Source organism: Gymnoscopelus braueri (assembly GCF_963280865.1).
Source record: "Gymnoscopelus braueri genome assembly, chromosome: 13".
In the NCBI taxonomy this organism is placed as follows: domain Eukaryota; kingdom Metazoa; phylum Chordata; class Actinopteri; order Myctophiformes; family Myctophidae; genus Gymnoscopelus; species Gymnoscopelus braueri.
The window spans coordinates 43,997,930-44,020,289 of NC_137615.1; the positions used below are offsets into that span (position 1 = coordinate 43,997,930).

General features: G+C 41.6%; 1 protein-coding gene across 5 annotated transcripts; it reads right to left on the bottom strand.

Moving 5' to 3' along the window:
* Positions 1 to 866: 866 nt before the first annotated feature.
* LOC308099339 (uncharacterized protein) lies at positions 867 to 21,982 on the bottom strand. 5 transcript variants are annotated; one of them, XM_080448080.1, is made up of 3 exons: positions 21,739 to 21,982; positions 17,898 to 18,173; positions 867 to 3,695 (listed from the first exon to the last, which is right to left on the bottom strand). In XM_080448080.1, the coding sequence occupies exons 1-3, from the start codon at positions 21,920 to 21,922 to the stop codon at positions 2,173 to 2,175; spliced, it is 1,983 nt and encodes a 660-aa protein (XP_080304206.1). In that variant the 5' UTR covers positions 21,923 to 21,982; the 3' UTR covers positions 867 to 2,172. The 5 variants fall into 5 exon arrangements, with proteins under 5 accessions (XP_080304206.1, XP_080304205.1, XP_080304208.1 ...); XM_080448079.1 differs by lacking the exons at positions 17,898 to 18,173; positions 21,739 to 21,982 and adding exons at positions 4,796 to 5,077; positions 5,827 to 6,046; XM_080448082.1 differs by lacking the exon at positions 867 to 3,695 and adding an exon at positions 14,048 to 16,916 and having other exon boundaries at positions 17,904 to 18,173.
* Between the last annotated feature and the right edge of the window lie 378 nt (positions 21,983 to 22,360).

Here is a 22,360-nt window from a genome sequence, read left to right on the forward strand (position 1 = left end):
CATACAGACTAGCTTCACTCGTCCTTCAGATGGTAACCGGAAGAGTGGACACCAAGGAAGAGTGGGCACCTCAATGTTACAATGTTTCCAAGATGCAAAAAATTATATTTGGAAAATGGTCTTTAGTCAATGTAAAGTACACATTATTAGAGCATGCTTGAACATTCCACAATTATGGCCTAATATCTTCTGCAATTGCTGCAAAACCTGTATCTGTACCTCATCTGCACCAGTCATTCAGGGTATAAACAATAAGTTGAAGGGTACATTTAGTTCAGATAATGATGCACTGTGCATGTTTATGTTCATGTTAATCACTGAATAGTCTTCATTGCCTTCCACCTTCTATGTAGCATAAAAGCTTCTCCAACTATCATAGACTCCTGCAATTCCCTTGAAGTTCTTCACCTCCACCACAAGAGAACCCCCACCTTTCACTGTATTGTAGAGCACTGATGATCCACTACAAGTAATCTTAAAGAAAACATGATAGAAAACATTGTTTAACATACCATAAAGGGCCATCCACACCAAGCACTATAACTATAAAGATATTGTTTTAAAAAACGTTCTAATTCAAGTGGATGGAAGAGTGCACACCACCACTAGAGTTAAATGATGTAGATGTCGTTGTAGTGCTTGGTGTGGACGGCCCTTAACAGAATACAAAAAACAATATGAGTGAAACACTGTTAATTGCCTTATAGAGCTACAGGTATTTGACATGCAAGAACCTGTGGTATGGGAATAAACTCTTTTTAATGTTATAGCCACGGAAGCAGATCTTTCAAAAGTCCAAACACCCAAGGTAGCAGGATCCATATGGGTTCTGAGCAGAGCTGCATGTTGATTTATAAAATAAAAATTATAAACAATCTTCAGGTTTACACTGACAGATTTTTTTTTTAAATAAACGAGGAAGTACAGTTCAAAACCATTAATGACGGTTGTATCACGGTAATCGGAGGTGGACAGGGTTTATGTTTTCGCCCCGTTCCATTTCTCTGTCTGTAACAGCATATCTGTGCATGCTGTAGGGCAGAAACCAGCCAACTCCAAAACACAAGTGAGAATTACCATATTCTACACTTTTAACAAACAGTAAATTAGTGAATACAATGCTCAAATGTACAGCTTTGTGTTTCAAACCATGATGAAAACAAAACAAAATAAAATTGAAGAAAGACTGAATTGATTTCAACACGTTATGCACAAGCTGTCTCCTTGGTGAAGGTGATGCTCTCCACACCATACAGAGAAAATACTTCCCGCACACTTTACTTTACAGATAGTGACTGATGTTTGTCACCTGCACTTACTGTCTTCCACATAACGTCTAGCATAACCATCCCTACCGTCAAATACTGGAGTGGTTACAGTGAGTGTTTTGTCTTTTAACCCATTCAATTCAGGGACGCATCTGTCATTTTAGATGTCTTTGGCTATTCAAAAATGGCAGATGAAAAATCGTGACACTTTTTGCAAAACTTTGAATGCATATTTTTTAAACGCGAACATTTGTAAATCTTTGCTTGTGGGGGGTCCCTGGAACTAAATATTTTGAGAAGGGGGGCCGCAGCCAAATACATATAATTTTGGGGGTCCTTAACATGAAAAAGTTTGAGAACCACTGATTAAAAAAAAAAAAAAACTACGATTTAGAAGACATTTGTAGACTCGCCCAGAAGCAAAGATTTGAGTTACAAATGTTTGCTTTAGAAATATAAACATATTCAAAGATTTGCACACATTTTCATGATTTTTCAAAAATAGCAGATAGGGGCGGCAATGGTTCAGTGGTAGAGTGGCCGGTAGAGAGGCCGGGTGGGAACCGCGAGGTTCCCAGTTCGATCCCGGGCTCCCCCAGAGTCAGTGTCGAAGTGTCCTTGAGCAAGACCCCTAATTGCTCCCGATGAGCAGGTTGGTGCCTTGCATGGTTTCCTCCGCCATCGGTGTATGAGCTTGTATAACTGCTATTTTTGAATAGCCAAAGAAATCTTAAAATTACACAGATTCTTTCCCGGTCTACATGGGTTGAAGGAGTCTTCATGTGTTGTTTTAATGTAGTGTAGTCACTGAAGCATTTGCTGCAGGTGGTGCAAGAGAATGGCTTCTCCCCCAGTGTGGATCATGTGGTGTCTTGTCAAAGTGCAACGTACACTGAATGATTTATCACACACACCTCGCATCTGAACGGCTGCTCTCTTCTGACGTCTGTGCTATACTGTCTTCCACCTCTGCATTAACATACCCCTTGTCAAATACAGGAGTGGTTACAGGAGGAGTGGTCATCTTTTCAACGAGTCTGCATCTCTGCATGTGTTGTCTTAAATTACCGTTGGTTTTGAAGCATTTACTGCAGGTGGTGCACGAGTACGGCCTCTGCCAACTATGGATCCTGAGGTGTTCTGTCATATCGCTGCGTTGTCTGAAGGTTTTATCACACACATTGCATTTGAACGGCTTCTCTCCCATGTGGGTTGTCATGTGTTTCTCCAAATAGAAAAGTTTGGCAAAGCGTCTCCCACAAACATCACAAGCCAGTGCTTTCACATCCATGTGAGTTTTCAGGTGAAGTTCAAAATCCTCCTCAGTATTGAAGTGCATCCCACACAGGCCGCAGTCATCTTTGGGGTGAATTCCCAGATGATTCACCAATGAGACTTTGGAGTGAAAATCCTTCCCACACACTTTACATAATATGATTCGCAACGGCTGCTCATTTGTAATCAGCGCTGTACTGTCTTCCACCTCTGCGTTAGCATCCCCATCGTCAAATACAGGAGTGTTTACAGTGATTTTCTTGTCTTTTAAATGAGTCCGCATGTGTTTTCTTAATGTAGCGTACCTAATGAAATGTTTGCTGCAGATGGTGCATGAATATAGCTTCTCCCTAGTATGGATCATGTGGTGTCTTGTCAAAGTGTCGTGTGTGCTGAATGATCTACCACACAACTCGCATATGAAAGGCTTCTCTCCAGTGTGGGTCTTGAGGTGTCTTGTCAAGTCGTGGGGTAACTTGAAGGATTTACCACATTCATTGCATCTGAACGGCTTCTCTTCCGTGTGGCTCCTCAGCATGTGCATCCCCAAATTGCTGGAAGTACCAAAGCATTTCCCACAAACATCACAAACCAGTACTTTCACAATCTTGTGAGTCTTCAGGTGAAGTTTAAAATCCTCCTCTGTCTTCAAGTGCATCCCACACAGCCCGCAGACATCTTTAGGGTGACTTGCCAAATGTTTAATCAATGAGCTTTCGTAATGAAAAGATTTCCCACAGATGATACAGGATTTTAGCTTTTTCTTCTTCTTTGGTGTCTTAGCTGTCCCTGGTGTCTTAGCTGTCCGTGTTGTCTTAGCTGTCAGTGTGCGATGTTGTCTGCCTGGCCTCCACTCTTCACTTCCGTCACTGTGCTGTGCTTGAGTAGCATTCCAGTCATCGTCATCTTCATTTTCAGGCTCAGAGAATCCTGGAGATGGGATCTCTTCATCAGCCTCTATGATCATCTGCTCAGCTGAAGTAACAGGTAGAGGTTCTTCTCCTACTTTGTCCATTTCATTTTTCACACTCTGAGGAGTGAATGTGTCATGGATGGTGTCGTCCTCTGGTCTTCTGTCCTGGCTGCTGCTCAAAGGTTCCTTGTGGCTCCTCTCAGTCTGCAGGGACACAGAGAGGTTGAGCTGTGCTTCCTCTGAGGAGCAGGAAAGGAGAAGAGAACATTTAACAAGGATTAAACATCATCAGTATATCGCACATCTCAAGGTTCTTGCTTCACAATGTTAAAAGTGTAACATTGTAGTTAAAGAGATTGATTGATTGATTGATTGAAATTTTTATTAGGCAAAAGAATGTAAAACAACACAGTTACATTTATAATGCTTTTGTCTAAAAGGTCCGGCCAAAAAAGTCCTTGCGGACTTGTTTCCGTTGGGGTCCTTGAGTTAATTTCATAGACATATATAGTAGCAACCAAACAGATAGTTCCGCTTATTTTACATTTTTGCATTTAATATCGCACATCCAAAGGTTCTTGGATGTGTTTGTATGAAAACTTTTTTTTTTTAATTGGCACTACTGTTCACAGGTTGGGCTAGTTAAGGACAGAAATATTAATTTAGCAACGCACGGACCTCCTTAGACCAGCCTATCAGAAGCTTACCTGAGCTTTTCTCTGGTAACATAAGTTGTAATTCAGACCATTACTAGAATTGATGATGTAGACCACGTGAGACTAATATACAGAGATCCCGTTTGCTACCCGGACGGGCATAGTAGTGATCTATGGCTGTGTATCTGGAATACATGAAATGTATGTAATATCACAACTAGGGATGTCACGATTACAAATTTAAGTCGACGATTAATTGTCACTCCAATAATTGCGATTAACGATTTAATTGTGTGTTTGGCCATTGAAACATATGAATAAATCTGTTTGCCTTTTAGGCATCGTAATCAAAAATTGCACACGGCAGATATGGCAAATAACTTAAATATACAAAGAAATGATTGACATATTTAATAATTATTTTAATACAATTTTTAAAAAAGCATCACAAAGTAACGCGTTGTAAGCTTGTAGATCTGCGATTTCAGATTTTTTTTATATTTGAAAATGTGTGAACATTTTTCAACATTTTTCAACACACGATAATAACGATTAGGCAAAAAATAATTTTGATTATCTCAAATAATTTTGATTAGACGATTATGCAATAATTGTAAAAGGCCTAATCACAGCCATTCTAGGGCTATTGTCACCACGTCAATCAGATACATTTGAACACATACCTGTACCTGGTGTTCTAGTTAACCTGATCTCAGGTTGTAGAAGCGCATCGAGGATCTTGCGTTGTCGACTGATCTCTCGTTTGGACAGGAACATTTCTCCCTCGTAGCCTGCAATCATCTTTTTAACAGCTTCCACGATCTCATCAGCAGTCACTGACAGAAAATGCTTCACAAGGACCTGAATGGGCTCTATGGTGATGCTCAAAGGTTCCTTGTGTCTCCTCTCAGTCTGCAGGGACTCTGGGTTCTTCTCCCACACAGAGAGGTTGAGCTGTGCTTCCTCTGAGGAGCAGGGAAGGAGAAGAGAACATTCAGCAATGACTGAACAACGTGTGTGTGTGTGTGTGTGTGTGTTACTGCTGTACTGAAAAAGCTTAGATTATCCTCTGTGTATCTTTTTTTCTGTCAATCAATTCTGTGCCGGTTATCATTTTTCTACATGTTGGAGTGCACGTTGGAAATCACTCAACTGTCCTGTATACTACCTGTTTCTAAATGAATTGCACATAATGCACGAGGCGGCAGGACGTTGCGTTCCAAATTCTGACACTTAGAAAAATAATCACCTGCTCAGAATGTATTGGCAGAAAGTAGCCCATAACATGTGTATGATGTATTTTTTATGAAACAAAGACTTCACAGATACAAAGAGGATAATTGAAGCTTTCCGTACAGCTGCACTGTTGGTGAGATTATCGTCGTTTAATACATTCACTTTTCTGTTCGGATGAATGTGCTGTCAAGGGCATTAGGCTATACTAGGAACAACCACTTCTAACTTAATACATTAAAAGAGCAGTTTGAAAGGCTGGTGACCACGACAACCCCCCACACACACACACACACACACACACACACACACACACACACACACACACACACACACACACACACACACACACACACACACACACACACACACACACACACACACACACACACACACACACACACACACACACACACACACACTTTTTAGATCCGTGGTTTTATAAGCACATCAATCAGATACATCGCATACTTTAGCCTACCTGGTATTCTATTTAAACTGATCTCAGGTTGTAGAAGCGCATCGAGCATCTTGCGTTGTCGACTGATCTCTCGTTTGGACTGGAACATTTCTTCCTCGTATCCTGAGATCATCTTCTCAACAGCTTCCACGATCTCAGCAGCAACTGCAGACAGAAACTGCTTCACGGTCTGAATTTGACTCATCTTGGTATCTTGTTAAACGGCTCTGATCAACACTGACTCTTTACAATGATTATCTATGATGCACAGCTGCTGTAAAAAAAACTAGCAGTGTTCCGTCAGCAAATATAACGGAGCAAATATAAGACTTCCGGTGGACGATCTCTTCAGAATAAGAGTACCCTCTAGAGCAAAAAGGAGCCATTGAAAAACGGTTAATTTGCACATTAAAACTATAAATTAAGCATTTAAACGACATATTATGTTTCTACACAACACATATTATGTTTCTGTGTAACAAAAACGTTTTTTTAAACATTAATAATTTATCTAAATGGATAAATGGTCAGAAAAGGGCCGTTTTCAGACAATAGTGTCTACAAATTGGACACTGGACAGGAGACGGTGCTTGGCGCCGGAACTTCGGAGGTACGCACATGTTCGGGGAGAGCCCCTCTACACTGCCACACTCTCCGCTAAGCGGGAGAGCTGTATTTGGAAAAGTGGCGGGCCGTCCAGTGAGGTCAGGGGTCAGAAAAGGTCAGTTTTCAGACAATAGTGTATACAAATTGGACACTGGACAGGAGACGGTGCTTGGCGCCGGAACTTCGGAGGTACGCACGCGTTCGGGGAGAGCCCCTCTACACCGCCACACTCTTCGCTAAGCGGGAGAGCTGTATTTGGAAAAGTGGCGGGCCGTCCAGTGAGGTCAGGGGTCAGAAAAGGTCCCTTTTCAGACAATAGTGTATACAAATTGGACACTGGACAGGAGACGGTGCTTGGCGCCGGAACTTCGGAGGTACGCACGCGTTCGGGGAGAGCCCCTCTACACCGGCACACTCTCCGCTAAGCTGGAGAGCTGTATTTGGAAAAGTGGCGGGCCGTCCAGTGAGGTCAGGGGTCAGAAAAGGTCCCTTTTCAGACAATAGTGTATACAAATTGGACACTGGACGGGAGACGGTGCTTGGCGCCGGAACTTCGGAGGTACGCACGCGTTCGGGGAGAGCCCCTCTACACCGCCACACTCTCCGCTAAGCGGGAGAGCTGTATTTGGAAAAGTGGCGGGCCGTCCAGTGAGGTCAGGGGTCAGAAAAGGTCCCTTTTCAGACAATAGTGTATACAAATTGGACACTGGACAGGAGACGGTGCTTGGCGCCGGAACTTCGGAGGTACGCACGCGTTCGGGGAGAGCCCCTCTACACCGCCACACTCTCCGCTAAGCGGGAGAGCTGTATTTGGAAAAGTGGCGGGCCGTCCAGTGAGGTCAGGGGTCAGAAAAGGTCCCTTTTCAGACAATAGTGTATACAAATTGGACACTGGACACTGGACAGGAGACGGTGCTTGGCGCCGGAACTTCGGAGGTACGCACGCGTTCGGGGAGAGCCCCTCTACACTGCCACACTCTCCGCTAAGCGGGAGAGCTGTATTTGGAAAAGTGGCGGGCCGTCCAGTGAGGTCAGGGGTCAGAAAAGGTCAGTTTTCAGACAATAGTGTATACAAATTGGACACTGGACAGGAGACGGTGCTTGGCGCCGGAACTTCCGAGGTACGCACGCGTTCGGGGAGAGCCCCTCTACACCGCCACACTCTCCGCTAAGCGGGAGAGCTGTATTTGGAAAAGTGGCGGGCCGTCCAGTGAGGTCAGGGGTCAGAAAAGGTCCCTTTTCAGACAATAGTGTATACAAATTGGACACTGGACACTGGACAGGAGACGGTGCTTGGCGCCGGAACTTCGGAGGTACGCACGCGTTCGGGGAGAGCCCCTCTACACTGCCACACTCTCCGCTAAGCGGGAGAGCTGTATTTGGAAAAGTGGCGGGCCGTCCAGTGAGGTCAGGGGTCAGAAAAGGTCCCTTTTCAGACAATAGTGTATACAAATTGGACACTGGACAGGAGACGGTGCTTGGCGCCGGAACTTCGGAGGTACGCACGCGTTCGGGGAGAGCCCCTCTACACCGCCACACTCTCCGCTAAGCGGGAGAGCTGTATTTGGAAAAGTGGCGGGCCGTCCAGTGAGGTCAGGGGTCAGAAAAGGTCCCTTTTCAGACAATAGTGTATACAAATTGGACACTGGACAGGAGACGGTGCTTGGCGCCGGAACTTCGGAGGTACGCACGCGTTCGGGGAGAGCCCCTCTACACCGCCACACTCTCCGCTAAGCGGGAGAGCTGTATTTGGAAAAGTGGCGGGCCGTCCAGTGAGGTCAGGGGTCAGAAAAGGTCCCTTTTCAGACAATAGTGTATACAAATTGGACACTGGACACTGGACAGGAGACGGTGCTTGACATTATTCAAACACAATCATCATGCAAAACTGTAAAAATTTGGAAGTTCTAGGAAGTGCAAACCACACTCAAAAGTATAAAATGGTACTGCGTGCAACGTACCTAAGTGCAAAGATCACTCAAATGTATAATAAACGGGTACAGCATGAAATGCTTTCAACTTTCGATGCACATTTTTTACAGATGTCTGTATGTTTTGCCATAGCAGTTGTTTGGACACTACAATCATGCAACCAGATTAATAATTGGTGTATCAAATCTAGTGGGTCATTGTGCATTGACAAGGACAACGCTGGGATGCTCTTGACTAATTCTTGAGTGACGTCTTGGATTGTTTTAGCATCAAATGTGTGCCCTGGATTTTGAAAAAACGCTTGGATGAGAGCTGCTAAATTCCCTGGCATAGATGAAATCTCAACCATATAAGTAGGTGTCAACTGTTTCAATTTATCTTGTACTACTTGCAGATGCAGTATCGATTGTAGGGTTGCATTTAGCCAACAATTACTCTCGTTATTTGCAAACCTGCATATACTATTGCATATTTCCTCATTTGTGCCTCTGTTTTGTGCCTTTGTTTTGTCTGGCACACTTGCTGAGCTGTCATTTTGTAAGAAAATCTTTGAATTTGCTTGTGGCTTATTTTGATAAGAGCTGTCCTCAGCTGTGGCGGCAGAGTTCTCTTTTTGTTCCACTCTTCTACAGGTGGTGGTTGTGGACGCTGTGATGCCTGTGATATCCTGTAGCCTACTTTGTCAATGAAATCTAGGGCTGACTGCTTGTATAGTGAGCGTATTTGCTGTATACATTCGTCAAGTCTGTGTTTCTCATTTCGTAAAAGCAACACTTTTGTGTTTTTGAACATGGCCTCACTAATAGCTGTACTTTTCTTACCCTGGTTTATTTGTGCAGCATAGGCTCCAGAGAATCGCTGCAAATCACCTGAGAGTAGATCTGACCATATTGGAATAGTTGGGAGGAATTTTGAGAACAGTTTGTTTAAAATAGTTTCTCCATGGTATTGATTTTCACCTGTGTCATTGCTGGTTTTAATTGTATTATTGGCTGTAGCCCTTAGTTGTTCAAAATAGTCTTTGAAGGGAGATGTACCTTCACAAACATCAGCAGTCAAATCAAATATATCATCAACCGCAGTGTCATATGAATTGTCTTGTCGATCATGCTCTTTATCAATAATTCCTGCAATTCCTGGCAGCTTCTGTGTTTCATCCTCAATGCGGCCAAGACTAGCTGCCACCTCGCTGGAGTTCCTTTTGCTACCAAGTACAATACAAGCAGCAGATACTATATTACCTGCTTGTTTCAGTGTTTTGGCATTAACTAAAGCGCTGAAGATGAACATAGCCAACTTAAACCTATAATCTCTAGTATTGTACTGTTGTTTGCAAATGTGACTTGCCTGTTTCATCAGATGACTCTTACATGCTCTTATGGTACAAAAATTCAAATCTTTGCTATCTGCCTTTCCATTCACTATTCTCCAGCAGCGTAACAAGTACATTTTCATGCTATCTCCATTGAAGATATGCATACTGGCTTTCAAAAGCACTATGGACCTATCACTATTAATCTGCATGGGTGTTGTGTTGGCACCAAATATCTCCTTCTCTTTGCACCTCAATTCCGTGAGGAGCTCCTCTACAACAGTCTGGGTGTGTTGTTCACTGATCATAAATGCTACAGGAGTTGAAGCGGACGAAGTGGATGAACTTACTACAATCTCATAATACAAAATCCTTTTCTTTGTTAGTTTACTCTTAATGATTCCCCCAGTGGCATCCCATGATGCAGCGCTGTCCTTAATCACATCGTGCCACAGTCTCACTCCTGCTTCACTAAAACATATAACCTTAAGGGGACTAACTTTAATAAGTTGAATGAATCCTTTTACAACTACACTTTCTGTGTCTTCACAGGGTGGCTGAACCTGCTATGTAACACACACACACACACACACACACACACATACACACATACACACATACACATACATATATATATATATATATATATATATATATATATATATATATATATATATATATATAATTTACTCTTCACCCGATGCTGCAGTTTGCCAAAAAAAAAACCCTTACTTTACAACCTTCTAATCAGCTGTGACCTGCTCAAATCCCCTGCTCATTATAATCACAGACACGATACCGGCAGCATAATTAGAAATAACAGATTTTTTGTATATACATTTCAACAAAACATTTTAACATACTGTACAACAAGATCATTGATGCACTAACCTAACAATCAAATATTCACAACCTCTGTAGAAAATATAGGTTTAGTGTGTGGACTACAGTGGCTGGATTCAGACAAAACTGTTTTTAAACTACTGTAGTTGTTGCATTGAGACACACACACACACACACACACACACACACACACACACACACACACACACACACACACACACACACACACATACACATACATATACATATACGTATATATATATATATACATATATATTATATTCAATGGTATTTGCGCTTTGTGCTCTAAAGAAATTGAGGGAAAAAAACACCATGCCATGAGAAACACACACACACACACACACACACACACACACACACACACACACACACACACACACACACACACACACACACACACATACACATACACATACATATACATATACATATACGTATATACATATGTTACTTTCCACCACTGTATAAATGTCTTTTTCGAAATGCATGTATGTCTTTCATAAAACATTAAATGCCATGCTCTTACTTTGAAGGCAACCGGAAACCTTATATTTGCTAGCTCAAAAACCGGATGTGTTATATTTGCTACCGGAACGGAGCTAAAAAAACTACACTTGTTTACTTCCGCTGTCCCGACGTTGCACTTCCGGCCGGGTAACTTCTCGTTCCAGGCTGTACACTGACAAGTGTAATGCTGCCCTCCACAGGCGAGGGGTTTTGTGCTTAACCCTACACTTACTCATTATGCAGAATGTCCATTGTCCCCATTTCACAAGTTTTCAAATGTATACAATTATTTTGAAAATAGCAGATCTACAAGCTCACAATGCGCATTGTGAGCTTGTAGATCGGCTATTTTCAAATGGCCAAAATGTATACAGAGCTGAAGTGGTTAATGTATGTTTTGTAATAATAATAAAAATCTACAAAGTAACCAGTAGCTAAAGTTGTAGTGGAGTAAAAAGTGCAATATTTGCCTCTGAGATGTAATGGAGTAAGAGTACAAGTACTGAAAATTGGAAATACTTCAGTAAAGTAAAAAATACCTCAAAATTGTACTTAAGTACAGCTACTTCAGTAAATGTACTTAGTTACTTTACAGTGGTCAGCAGCATCTACACTGCACTAATACCCAAGTGAGCAAGCATCAGTCTGTAGGCCTAGTTTGTCTATTTGTAAAGCCAAGCAAAGAGACATATATAGATTTTATTTTTTTTACAATAATAGTCAGGCATGCAAACAGCCCGAGGTGAAAAGGGTGACAACATGTTGTTTTTTGGGTCAGGTGTCACACTATTGCCCTATTTGGATTCAAAACGGCTATTGTAGCTGAAAAGCTACAAGTTTGCATGTCTGAATAATGCAAAAACAGAATTATTTGTTTGCATTTTCTCCCCCATATATTTTCATTATAAAAAAAGTGCGTATCGTATCGTATCGAAATCGTATCGAAGTTGTGAGCCAAATATCGTATCGTATCGTTTCGTGAAATTAGTGTATCGGCACACCCCTACTAGCTATACATGGATATAATGAGTTGTAATGACAAGCTATAGCTGGATAATAATAAATTTAGAGTACAACAAACTCTCTCTTAAGCAGTGCAACTGAACACAACTTAAGGCTACTAATTTGTAATTTCCCAGCAAACAGCCTAAAAGTTCTCTTTAAACTCTAAATATAACAAGATTGCAACTATAAAAACTTTTAAGTGATTATTTAAACCCATTAATAACTCAAACAATGAGGTGAATTGTTAGCATTTGAGTATATTCACAACAAATGCATTTTTCTCTCCATAATGGTTCCTAAAAGATGCAGTGAAACACAGCTCAACCTACTGTACGTCTTTGAAAACAATGATTTATGATTGATGTGATGTATTTACTGTACCTACCAAACAAATGAAGAATGGTGAATGTGGTACACCACATATATATATACTCACTACCTTCTGGGAGAATTTCAGTTCCTCCTTCAACACAGCATAATCTCCTTTCACATTCATATTATCCAATATGTACACCTAGCCTCCATCATACAGTTATATATATATATATAATAATTAATTAATTAGTTAATGGCAAAGTAATGTCAGGTTTTAATGCCAGTGAGGTTAGTTTTTTTTACCTGCTTCAGGGTGAATTAAATGCATGCATTTCTTTTGGGAAATCTAGAATGTCTGACATGTTTGATAATATCACAATTTAACAATTTAATAAAAAAAAACATTAACCCAAGCATCACTACTTTGGTTAATTCTAAGAATCTATGAACATTTCTTTTTTAATTAAACAATCAGTGTCATTTTCTCCCATTTCATCCAACCTTCCTAGCTGCTTTCACATATGAAGTTGAATTCACTATTTTCATCCTCTTTTCTTAACAGGACATTACATAGTTTGTTTCATGACATCCACTCCGTCTAATCTCCCTACCACACACACACAAACGGATGGTGCATCCGGCTTTGTCCAATGTCTATACTAACACAGTTGGCCCGTGTTCGGGGGAGGGGGAGGGAAGCCGGGCAGGGAGGGTGACCAATTCCTATGGGCTGGGGCGGCACCTCTCAGCAGGAAGTGTTGGGTGGGAGGGGTAGGATGAAGGCTCCCCTCCTCACTGGCAGGTGAATTAGTAGGATACAACAGCAGTGACAACTGTGTGGGGAGGAATCAAATGGCATAACGACTAAATCGGGGAGAAAGAGGGGGGGGGGATCTCACACACACACACACACACATATATACAGACTAGCTTCACTCGTCCTTCAGATGGTAACCGGAAGAGTGGACACCAAGGAAGAGTGGGCACCTCAATGTTACAATGTTTCCAAGATGCAAAAAAATATAATATTTTGAAAATGGTCTTTAGTCAATGTAAAGTACACATTATTAGAGCATGCTTGAACATTCCACAATTAAGGCCTAATATCTTCTGCAATTGCTGCAAAACCTGTAACTGTACCTCATCTGCACCAGTCATTCAGGGTATAAACAATAAGTTGAAGGGTACATTTAGTTCAGATAATGATGCACTGTGCATGTTTATGTTCATGTTAATCACTTAATAGTCTTCATGGCCTTCCACCTTCTATGTAGCATAAAAGCTTCCAACTATCATAGACTCCTGCAATTCCCTTGAAGTTCTTCACCTCCACCTCAAGAGAAACCCCACCTTTCACTGTATTGTAGAGCACTGATGATCCACTACAAGTAATCTTAAAGAAAACATGATAGAAAACATTGTTTAACATACCATAAAGGGCCATCCACACCAAGCACTATAACTACTGTATAAAGATATTGTTTTAAAAAACGTTCTAATTCAAGTGGATGGAAGAGTGCACACCACGACTAGAGCTAAATGATGTAGATATCATTGTAGTGCTTGGTGTGGACGGCCCTTAACAGAATACAAAAAACAATATGAGTGAAACACTGTTAATTGCCTTATAGAGCTACAGGTAATTGACATGCAAGAACCTGTGGTATGGGAATAAACTCTTTTTAATGTTATAGCCACGGAAGCAGATCTTTCAAAAGTCCAAACACCCAAGGTAGCAGGATCCATATGGGTTCTGAGCAAAGCTGCATGTTGATTTATAAAATAAAAAAAATAATTATAAACAATCTTCAGGTTTACACTGACAGATTTTTTTTTAAATAAACGAGTAAGTACAGTTCAAAACCATTAATGACGGTTGTGTCACGGTCATCGGAGGTGGACAGGGTTTATGTTTTCGCCCCGTTCCATTTCTCTGTCTGTAACAGCATATCTGTGCATGCTGTAGGGCAGAAACCAGCCAACTCCAAAACACAAGTGAGAATTACCATATTCTACACTTTTAACAAACAGTAAATTAGTGAATACAATGCTCAAATGTACAGCTTTGTGTTTCAAACCATGATGAAAACAAAACAAAATAAAATTGAAGAAAGACTGAATTGATTTCAACATGTTATGCACAAGCTGTCTCCTTGGTGAAGGTGATGCTCTCCACACCATACAGAGAAAATACTTCCCGCACACTTTACTTTACAGATAGTGACTGATGTTTGTCACCTGCACTTACTGTCTTCCACATAACGTCTAGCTCTAGCATAACCATCCCTACCGTCAAATACTGGAGTGGTTACAGTGAGTGTTTTGTCTTTTAACCCATTCAATTCAGGGACGCAACTGTCATTTTAGAGGTCTTTGGCTATTCAAAAATGGCAGATGAAAAATCGTGACACTTTTTGCAAAACCTTTTTAAAAAAATTTTAAAGCGACATTTGTAAATCTTTGCTTCTGGGGGGTCCCTGGAACTAAATATTTTGAGATGGGGGTCCGCAGCCAAATACATATCATTTTGGGGGTCTTTAACATGAAAAAGTTTGAGAACCACCGATAAAAAAAATATATATATATATGATTTAGAAGACATTTGTAGACTCGCCCAGAAGCAAAGATTTGAGTTACAAATGTTTGCTTTAGAAATATAAACATATTCAAAGATTTGCACACATTTTCACGATTTTTCAAAAATAGCAGATAGGGGCGGCAATGGTTCAGTGGTAGAGTGGCCGGTAGAGAGGCCGGGTGGGAACCGCGAGGTTCCCAGTTCGATCCCGGGCTCCCCCAGAGTTAGTGTCGAAGTGTCCTTGAGCAAGACCCCTAATTGCTCCCGATGAGCAGGTTGGTGCCTTGCATGGTTTCCTCCGCCATCGGTGTATGAGCTTGTATAACTGCTATTTTTTAATAGCCAAAGAAATCTTAAAATGACAGATTATTTCCCGGTCTACATGGGTTGAAGGAGTCTTCATGTGTTGTTTTAATGTAGTGTAGTCACTGAAGCATTTGCTGCAGGTGGTGCAAGAGAATGGCTTCTCCCCCAGTGTGGATCATGTGGTGTCTTGTCAAAGTGCAACGTACACTGAATGATTTATCACACACCTCGCATCTGAACGGCTGCTCTCTTCTGACGTCTGTGCTATACTGTCTTCCACCTCTGCATTAACATACCCCTTGTCAAATACAGGAGTGGTTACAGGAGGAGTGGTCATCTTTTCAACGAGTCTGCATCTCTGCATGTGTTGTCTTAAATTACCGTTGGTTTTGAAGCATTTACTGCAGGTGGTGCACGAGTACGGCCTCTGCCAACTATGGATCCTGAGGTGTTCTGTCATACCGCTGCGTTGTCTGAAGGTTTTATCACACACATTGCATTTGAACGGCTTCTCTCCCATGTGGGTTGTCATGTGTTTCTCCAAATAGAAAAGTTTGGCAAAGCGTCTCCCACAAACATCACAAGCCTGTGCTTTCACATCCATGTGAGTTTTCAGGTGAAGTTCAAAATCCTCCTCAGTATTGAAGTGTATCCCACACAGGCCGCAGTCATCTTTGGGGTGAATTCCCAGATGATTCACCAATGAGACTTTGGAGTGAAAATCCTTCCCACACACTTTACATAATATGATTCGCAACGGCTGCTCATTTGTAATCAGCGCTGTACTGTCTTCCACCTCTGCGTTAGCATCCCCATCGTCAAATACAGGAGTGTTTACAGTGATTTTCTTGTCTTTTAAATGAGTCCGCATGTGTTTTCTTAATGTAGCGTACCTAATGAAATGTTTGCTGCAGATGGTGCATGAATATAGCTTCTCCCCAGTATGGATCATGTGGTGTCTTGTCAAAGTGTTGTGTGTGCTGAATGATCTACCACACAACTCGCATATGAAAGGCTTCACTCCAGTGTGGGTCTTGAGGTGTCTTGTCAAGTCGTGGAGAAACTTGAAGGATTTACCACATTCATTGCATCTGAACGGCTTCTCTGCCGTGTGGCTCCTCATGTGCATCCCCAAATAGGAAGTGTCAAAGCATTTCCCACAAACATCACAAACCACTACTTTGAGTACTTTCACAATCTTGTGAGTCTTCAGGTGAAGGTTAAAATCCTCCTCTGTCTTCAAGTGCATCCCACACAGCCCGCAGACATCTTTAGGGTGACTTGCCACATGTTTCATCAATGAGCGTTCATAATGAAAAGATTTCCCACAGATCATACAGGATTTTAGCTTTTTCTTCGTCTGTGGTGTCTTAGCTGTCCGTGGTGTCTTAGCTGTCCGTGGTGTCTTAGCTGTCCGTGTTGTCTTAGCTGTCAGTGTGCGATGTTGTCTGCCTGGCCTCCACTCTTCACTTCCGTCACTGTGCTGTGCATCTTGAGTAGCTTCGATTCTGTCACCGTCTCCATCTTGAGTAGCATTCCAGTCATCGTCATCTCCGTTTTCAGGCTCAGAGAATCCTGGAGATGGGACCTCTTCATCAGCCTCTATGATCATCTGCTCAGCTGAAGTGACAGGTAGAGGAACTTCTACTTTGTCTATTTCATGTTTATTTTTGAGCTGTGCTTCCCCTGAGGAGCAGGAAAGGAGAAGAGAACATTTAACAAGGTTGAAACATCATCAGTATATTGCACATTTCAAGGTTCTTCAGTAGTGCCAATTTAAAAAAAATAGTTTTCATCTAGCACACAAACACATCCAAGAACCTTTGGATTAAAAAGAACGGAACTATTCCTTTAATTGTAGCATCTCTACTGATGCCATAGTAACCAAAGGAGCTGTGACTTAATTGGTTAGAACAGCTGTGTAGTAAACAGGTAGTCTGACAGTAGGTAGATGAATAGATATCGAACATCTGAGGCACAACTATTGTTTGAACACTAGCCCCATGTGTGACCTCTCCTTCACTGTAGCTCCAGGACTCAGTCACATAGCTTTGCCATTCAGAACTGGGGGTGCCGGACATTTATGACCCATTTCACAATGTCCTAAAAATATATAAAAGGTAGTATGGGTGGCCATAGCTGAATGGATAGAGAACGTATGGGAATCACAAGGTCACCGGTCCTACCCCCAGCCCACCCACAGTTCCTACATATGTCTGCCGTAAAGGAGACATCTGAAGAAATTACATTTCACTGTTAAACAACTGTTTACATTATTTATTTTTTACATCCGATTCTGGATGGCAATAGATATATCGTAACTCTATGATGGCAATGCTATGTCACAGAGTCCCAGAGATACAGCGAAGGGGGAGGTCACAGGTTGGGCTAGTTAAGGACCAAAAATAAATAATGAATTTAGAAACCACGGACCTCCTTAGACCAGCCTATCAGAGGCTTACCTGAGCTTTTTTCTGGTAACACAAGTTGTAATTCAGACCATTACTAGAATTGATGATGTAGACCATGTGAGACTAATATACAGAGATCCCGTTTGCTACCCGGACGGGCATAGTAGTGATCTATGGCTGTGTATCTGGAATACATGAAATACAGCCGTTCTAGGGCTAATGTCACCACGTCAATCAGATATATTTGAACACATACCTGTACCTGGTATTCTATTTAACCTGATCTCAGGTTGTAGAAGTGCATCGAGCATCTTGCGTTGTCGACTGATCTCTCGTTTGGACTGGAACATTTCTCCCTCGTATCCTGAGATCATCTTTTTAACAGCTTCCACGATCTCATCAGCAGTCACTGACAGAAAATGCTTCACAAGGACCTGAATGGGCTCTATGGTGATGCTCAAAGGTTTGAGCTTCTCAGTCTGCAGGGACTCTGGGTTCTTCTCCCACACAGAGAGGTTGAGCTGTGCTTCATCTGAGGAGCAGGGAAAGAGAAGAGAACATTCAGCAATGACTGAACAACGTGTGTGTGTGTGTGTGTGTGTGTGTGTGTGTGTGTGTGTGTGTGTGTGTGTGTGTGTGTGTGTGTGTGTGTGTGTGTGTGTGTGTGTTTTTTTTACTGCTGTACTGACAAAACTTTGGAACAACCAACAGTGCCACACAATAATTCTACAGAGCAGTTGGAACAATCTAGCCGCAAGCAACTCTTCACTATAATGCTGATAATTCTGATATAATGCTATATCTGGCATCTCTATCTGTCAGATGGTTTTGCAATTATCTGACTGATAGAACACAAGCTGTTGTAGCTGATGGTTTTAGATCTAGTTCTCTATATATTGGTAAAGGTGTCCCTCAGGGTTCAATTTTGGGCCCCCTTTTGTTCACCCTCTATGTTAATAATATTGCACTCCCCTCCCCGCAATGGGATGGCCATTTGTATGCGGACGACACAATTTTATACAGCATTGGCCCAACGCTTGAAGCGGCCACTGCAAATTTGCAGACTGCCTTCAATAGGTTTCAAAGGGCTCTAATTCAACTTCAGCTTGTCCTGAACGCTAACAAAACAAAATGCATGGTATTTACCAGATCTCCAAACACAAATCCCTCTACTGGTGTTTACACTCTGAAAGGTGAACAAATTGAACTGGTCTCATCTTATAGGTACCTGGGCATTTGGCTAGATTCCAAGCTCTCATTTAAAGGGCAAGACCACTTTGGTAGAGGTTTGGGTGGTGTAGTTACCTTGCCATGATGTAACTCCAAGGTGGGCAAGAAATCAAAAATAATTGCTCCATTGATTAGAAATTGATAATTCAAAATATGCTCCTCATTGACTTACATTGTACGGTAAAACAGCTCTCAAAGTCACTCTTTTAACACATAAACGAACGCAAACTAAGTTGATTCAGACAATATAGAACATCACCAAACCCAGTACTGTTTTTTTTTTAAATAAAAATGTCAACTTCCTGTTGATTTTGCCATTTTTAATAAGTAGAAAACCTGGACTGGATCCGCGGATCCGGATCCAGATTTTCAAATAGTAAAATCAACGGGAAGTTGACATTTTTATTAAAAAAAACAAACAGTACTGGGTTTGGTGATGCTCTATATTGTCTGAATCAGCTATGTTTGGGTTCATTTATGTGCTAAAAGAGTGACTTTGAGAGTTGTTTTACCGTACAATGTAAGTCAATGAGGAGCATATTTTGAATTATCAATTTCTAATCAATGGAGCAATTATTTTTGATTTCTTGCCCACCTTTGGAGTGGCAAGGTAACTACACAACCCAAACCTCAACCAAAGTGGTCTTACCCTTTAAGATTCATGTGGAGAACCTAACCAAAAAACTAAGAGGGCAGATTGGTTTCCTCTACAGAAACAGGTCCTGTTTTTCTTTTTCCAGCAGAAAAACTGTTATTCAATCTGTCAATGTCTGTGTTTGACTATGGTGATGTGCTATACATGCATGCCTCAATCTCTACACTTAAGCCTCTTGAAGCAGTCTACCACAGTGCCCTACGTTTTATCACTGGTGATGACTATCACACCCATCACTGTATTTTATATGATAAAGTGGGTTGGTCATCTCTCGCAGTACGCAGAGAGCAACATTGTATTCTTTTTATTTATAAGGCCTTGTGTGGCAAGCTTCCTCTATACCTATCTTCGCTCTTAGAACCAAAGGTTTCTGGACACTCAACACGTTCACAAAAACACATTAGATATACCAGTCCACGTAAGAAACGTGAACAAGGAAAGACTGCCTTCATGTATTATGCTCCACACAAATGGAACAAACTTCAGGACTCTCTGAAACTGGAGCGATTGGTCTCAATAGAGACATTTAGGGTACTTCTCGAGGACACATTTCATAGTAACTGCACCTGTTTCATGTAACACTGTTTATTTGCATCTGTGATGATTGTAATATGATTCAAATGTTTGTTATCGTTTTTCATTATGTATGTATTTTATATGTGTTATATGCTGTTATCAGGGCGTCCCTGAAAAAGAGAGCTTGCTCTCAGTGGGCTCCCCTGAATAAATAAAGGAAAGAAAGAGATCTAGAGTTGCAATACCAACCCTTGACATCCCTACATCCAAACAGAAGAGTCCTATCTGATTGTATCAAACGATGTTAAACTCACCAACATTGCAACTGTATGGAAAGCTTAGATTATCCTCTTTGTATCTTTTTTTCTGTCAATAAATTCTGGACCTGTAATCTGGCTTTGACTGTAAAGGTGTCTATATGCTCATCAACTGCATAATTTTGACTGGTGATAAATGATGTTCTATATCAATAACAGTAGCCCTTACTGAGACCAAACAGTTGGTAATAATGTCCTCAGAAACTGCTACAGTGTTCAAGTCAGGTCGAACCCAGAGCAGGGATACTCCAGTTCTCACACAGAGGTCATTGAGGTCAGGCCAATCTGACGACACCCCAAACCCAGTAGCATGTGAGTCAATTTTAAGGTTGGGCTTTCTTCTGAACCCCAGGAAACTTGGCTCGCCCTCTACTGCCAGGGGCAAGAGAGGGTGAAAAACAGAGAAGATCTAGCAAGTTCCCTGACAGTCTTGTCATCATTGTTTAGCATGTTTAACAAGTGAGCCAGCCTTGTGGCGTTGGGGACGCCAAACTCACCTCCCTGTTTGGACTGGAAAATAATGTCTCTGGTGGTGTGGGTGTTAAATCCGACTGTCCGAACCACTTCCTCACTAAGTTAACTATTTTGTCATTTAGTGTTTTGCATACTAGGTGAACGTTGGAGAAGAGGTGTTGAACTCTAGACAGGGCAACCTGCCTAATAGCCTCCAACTTCATCAGCAGTAGCAGTGGTAAATCATCGATCAGGTTCAGCCTAGCAGTAAACTCAGTTGTGATGTAAATCAACCTGTTCTTTCCATTCCCCTCCTATGTTAAATCTATGACCTAGGTAGGTGTACGTCTCAGCAGGTCATATAGAAACATACTTTTTTCAGAATACTGTTGGGATTTAGAAGACATTTGTAGAATCGGCTTCAGGTCTTAATGGGTAAATGCCTACTTGGAGAGGTATTGGGTCTGCGAGTTGTTTTCCACATATTACCTGTATGTAAGATGTTTCATACACATCCTTAATAGTATCAATAAATACCTGAGGTAGCTGTGTTTTCTCTAAGGCATTAAACATGACATTATGGGTTAGAGTACCAAAAGCATCACGAAAGTCCAGGAAGACTCATGTTTAAAATCATCGACCCCAGTTTTAAAACAAAATACATGTTCATTCATCCCTTGTCTGTCGATGTATGCCAGCTGCTTTGATGACAAGATGTCATTGTCTATCCGCCAGGGAAGCACACAAGACAGGATACATTTCATGAACACTTTGTAGATGGTGGGGAGGAGAGATATGTCTCTCCATGTTGACGGATCACCAGGTACATTGTCTTTTTTGGGGGATACGGTGAATCACAGCTCCTTTCCAGGATCCGTGGCTAAAAAAAAGCACATCAATCAGATACATCGCATACTTTAGCCTACCTGGTATTCTATTTAACCTGATCTCAGGTTGTAGAAGCGCATCGAGCATCTTGCGTTGTCGACTGATCTCTCGTTTGGACTGGAACATTTCTTCCTCGTATCCTGAGATCATCTTCTCAACAGCTTCCACGATCTCAGCAGCAGCTGCAGACAGAAACTGCTTCACAGTCTGAATTTGACTCATCTTGGTATCTTGTTAAACGGCTCTGATCAACACTGACTCTTTACGAGAGCAATGATCTGTCTTTGAGCTGTGTTCCGTGAGCAACGAAAAAACTACATTTGTTTACTTCCGCTGTCCCGACGTTGCACTTCCGGCTGGGTCACTTACTTCTCTTCTTCTTAGTTTCTGGCAGGCTGTACACTGATAAGTGTAATGCTGCCCTCCACAGGCGAGGGGTTTGCTGCTTTACCCTACACTTTCGAATATAATGTAGATCAGTAGAGTGGAGAAAGCTCAAGACTGTTATTCCAATATGCTGACAATTCACCTCTGGTGTGTAAAAAAAAAGCATTAAAATAGAAGAATTGACCCTGATCTGCCAATTCCCCCAAAATCTACAGCCTCTTATTTCTGTACTTCTCAGATGAGAACAAGACATGTCCAGCTGTCCACACTGAC

Coding starts and splice junctions, on each gene's coding strand:
- LOC308099339 (XM_080448079.1), bottom strand. CDS start 6,010: ATGAGTCAAATTCAGACCGTGAAGCAGTTTCTGTCTGCAGTTGCTGCT. Junction 5,078..5,826: donor CAGTTTAAATAGAATACCAG/GTAGGCTAAAGT, acceptor CCTGCTCCTCAG/AGGAAGCACAGCTCAACCTC. Junction 3,696..4,795: donor AACTAGAACACCAGGTACAG/GTATGTGTTCAA, acceptor CCTGCTCCTCAG/AGGAAGCACAGCTCAACCTC.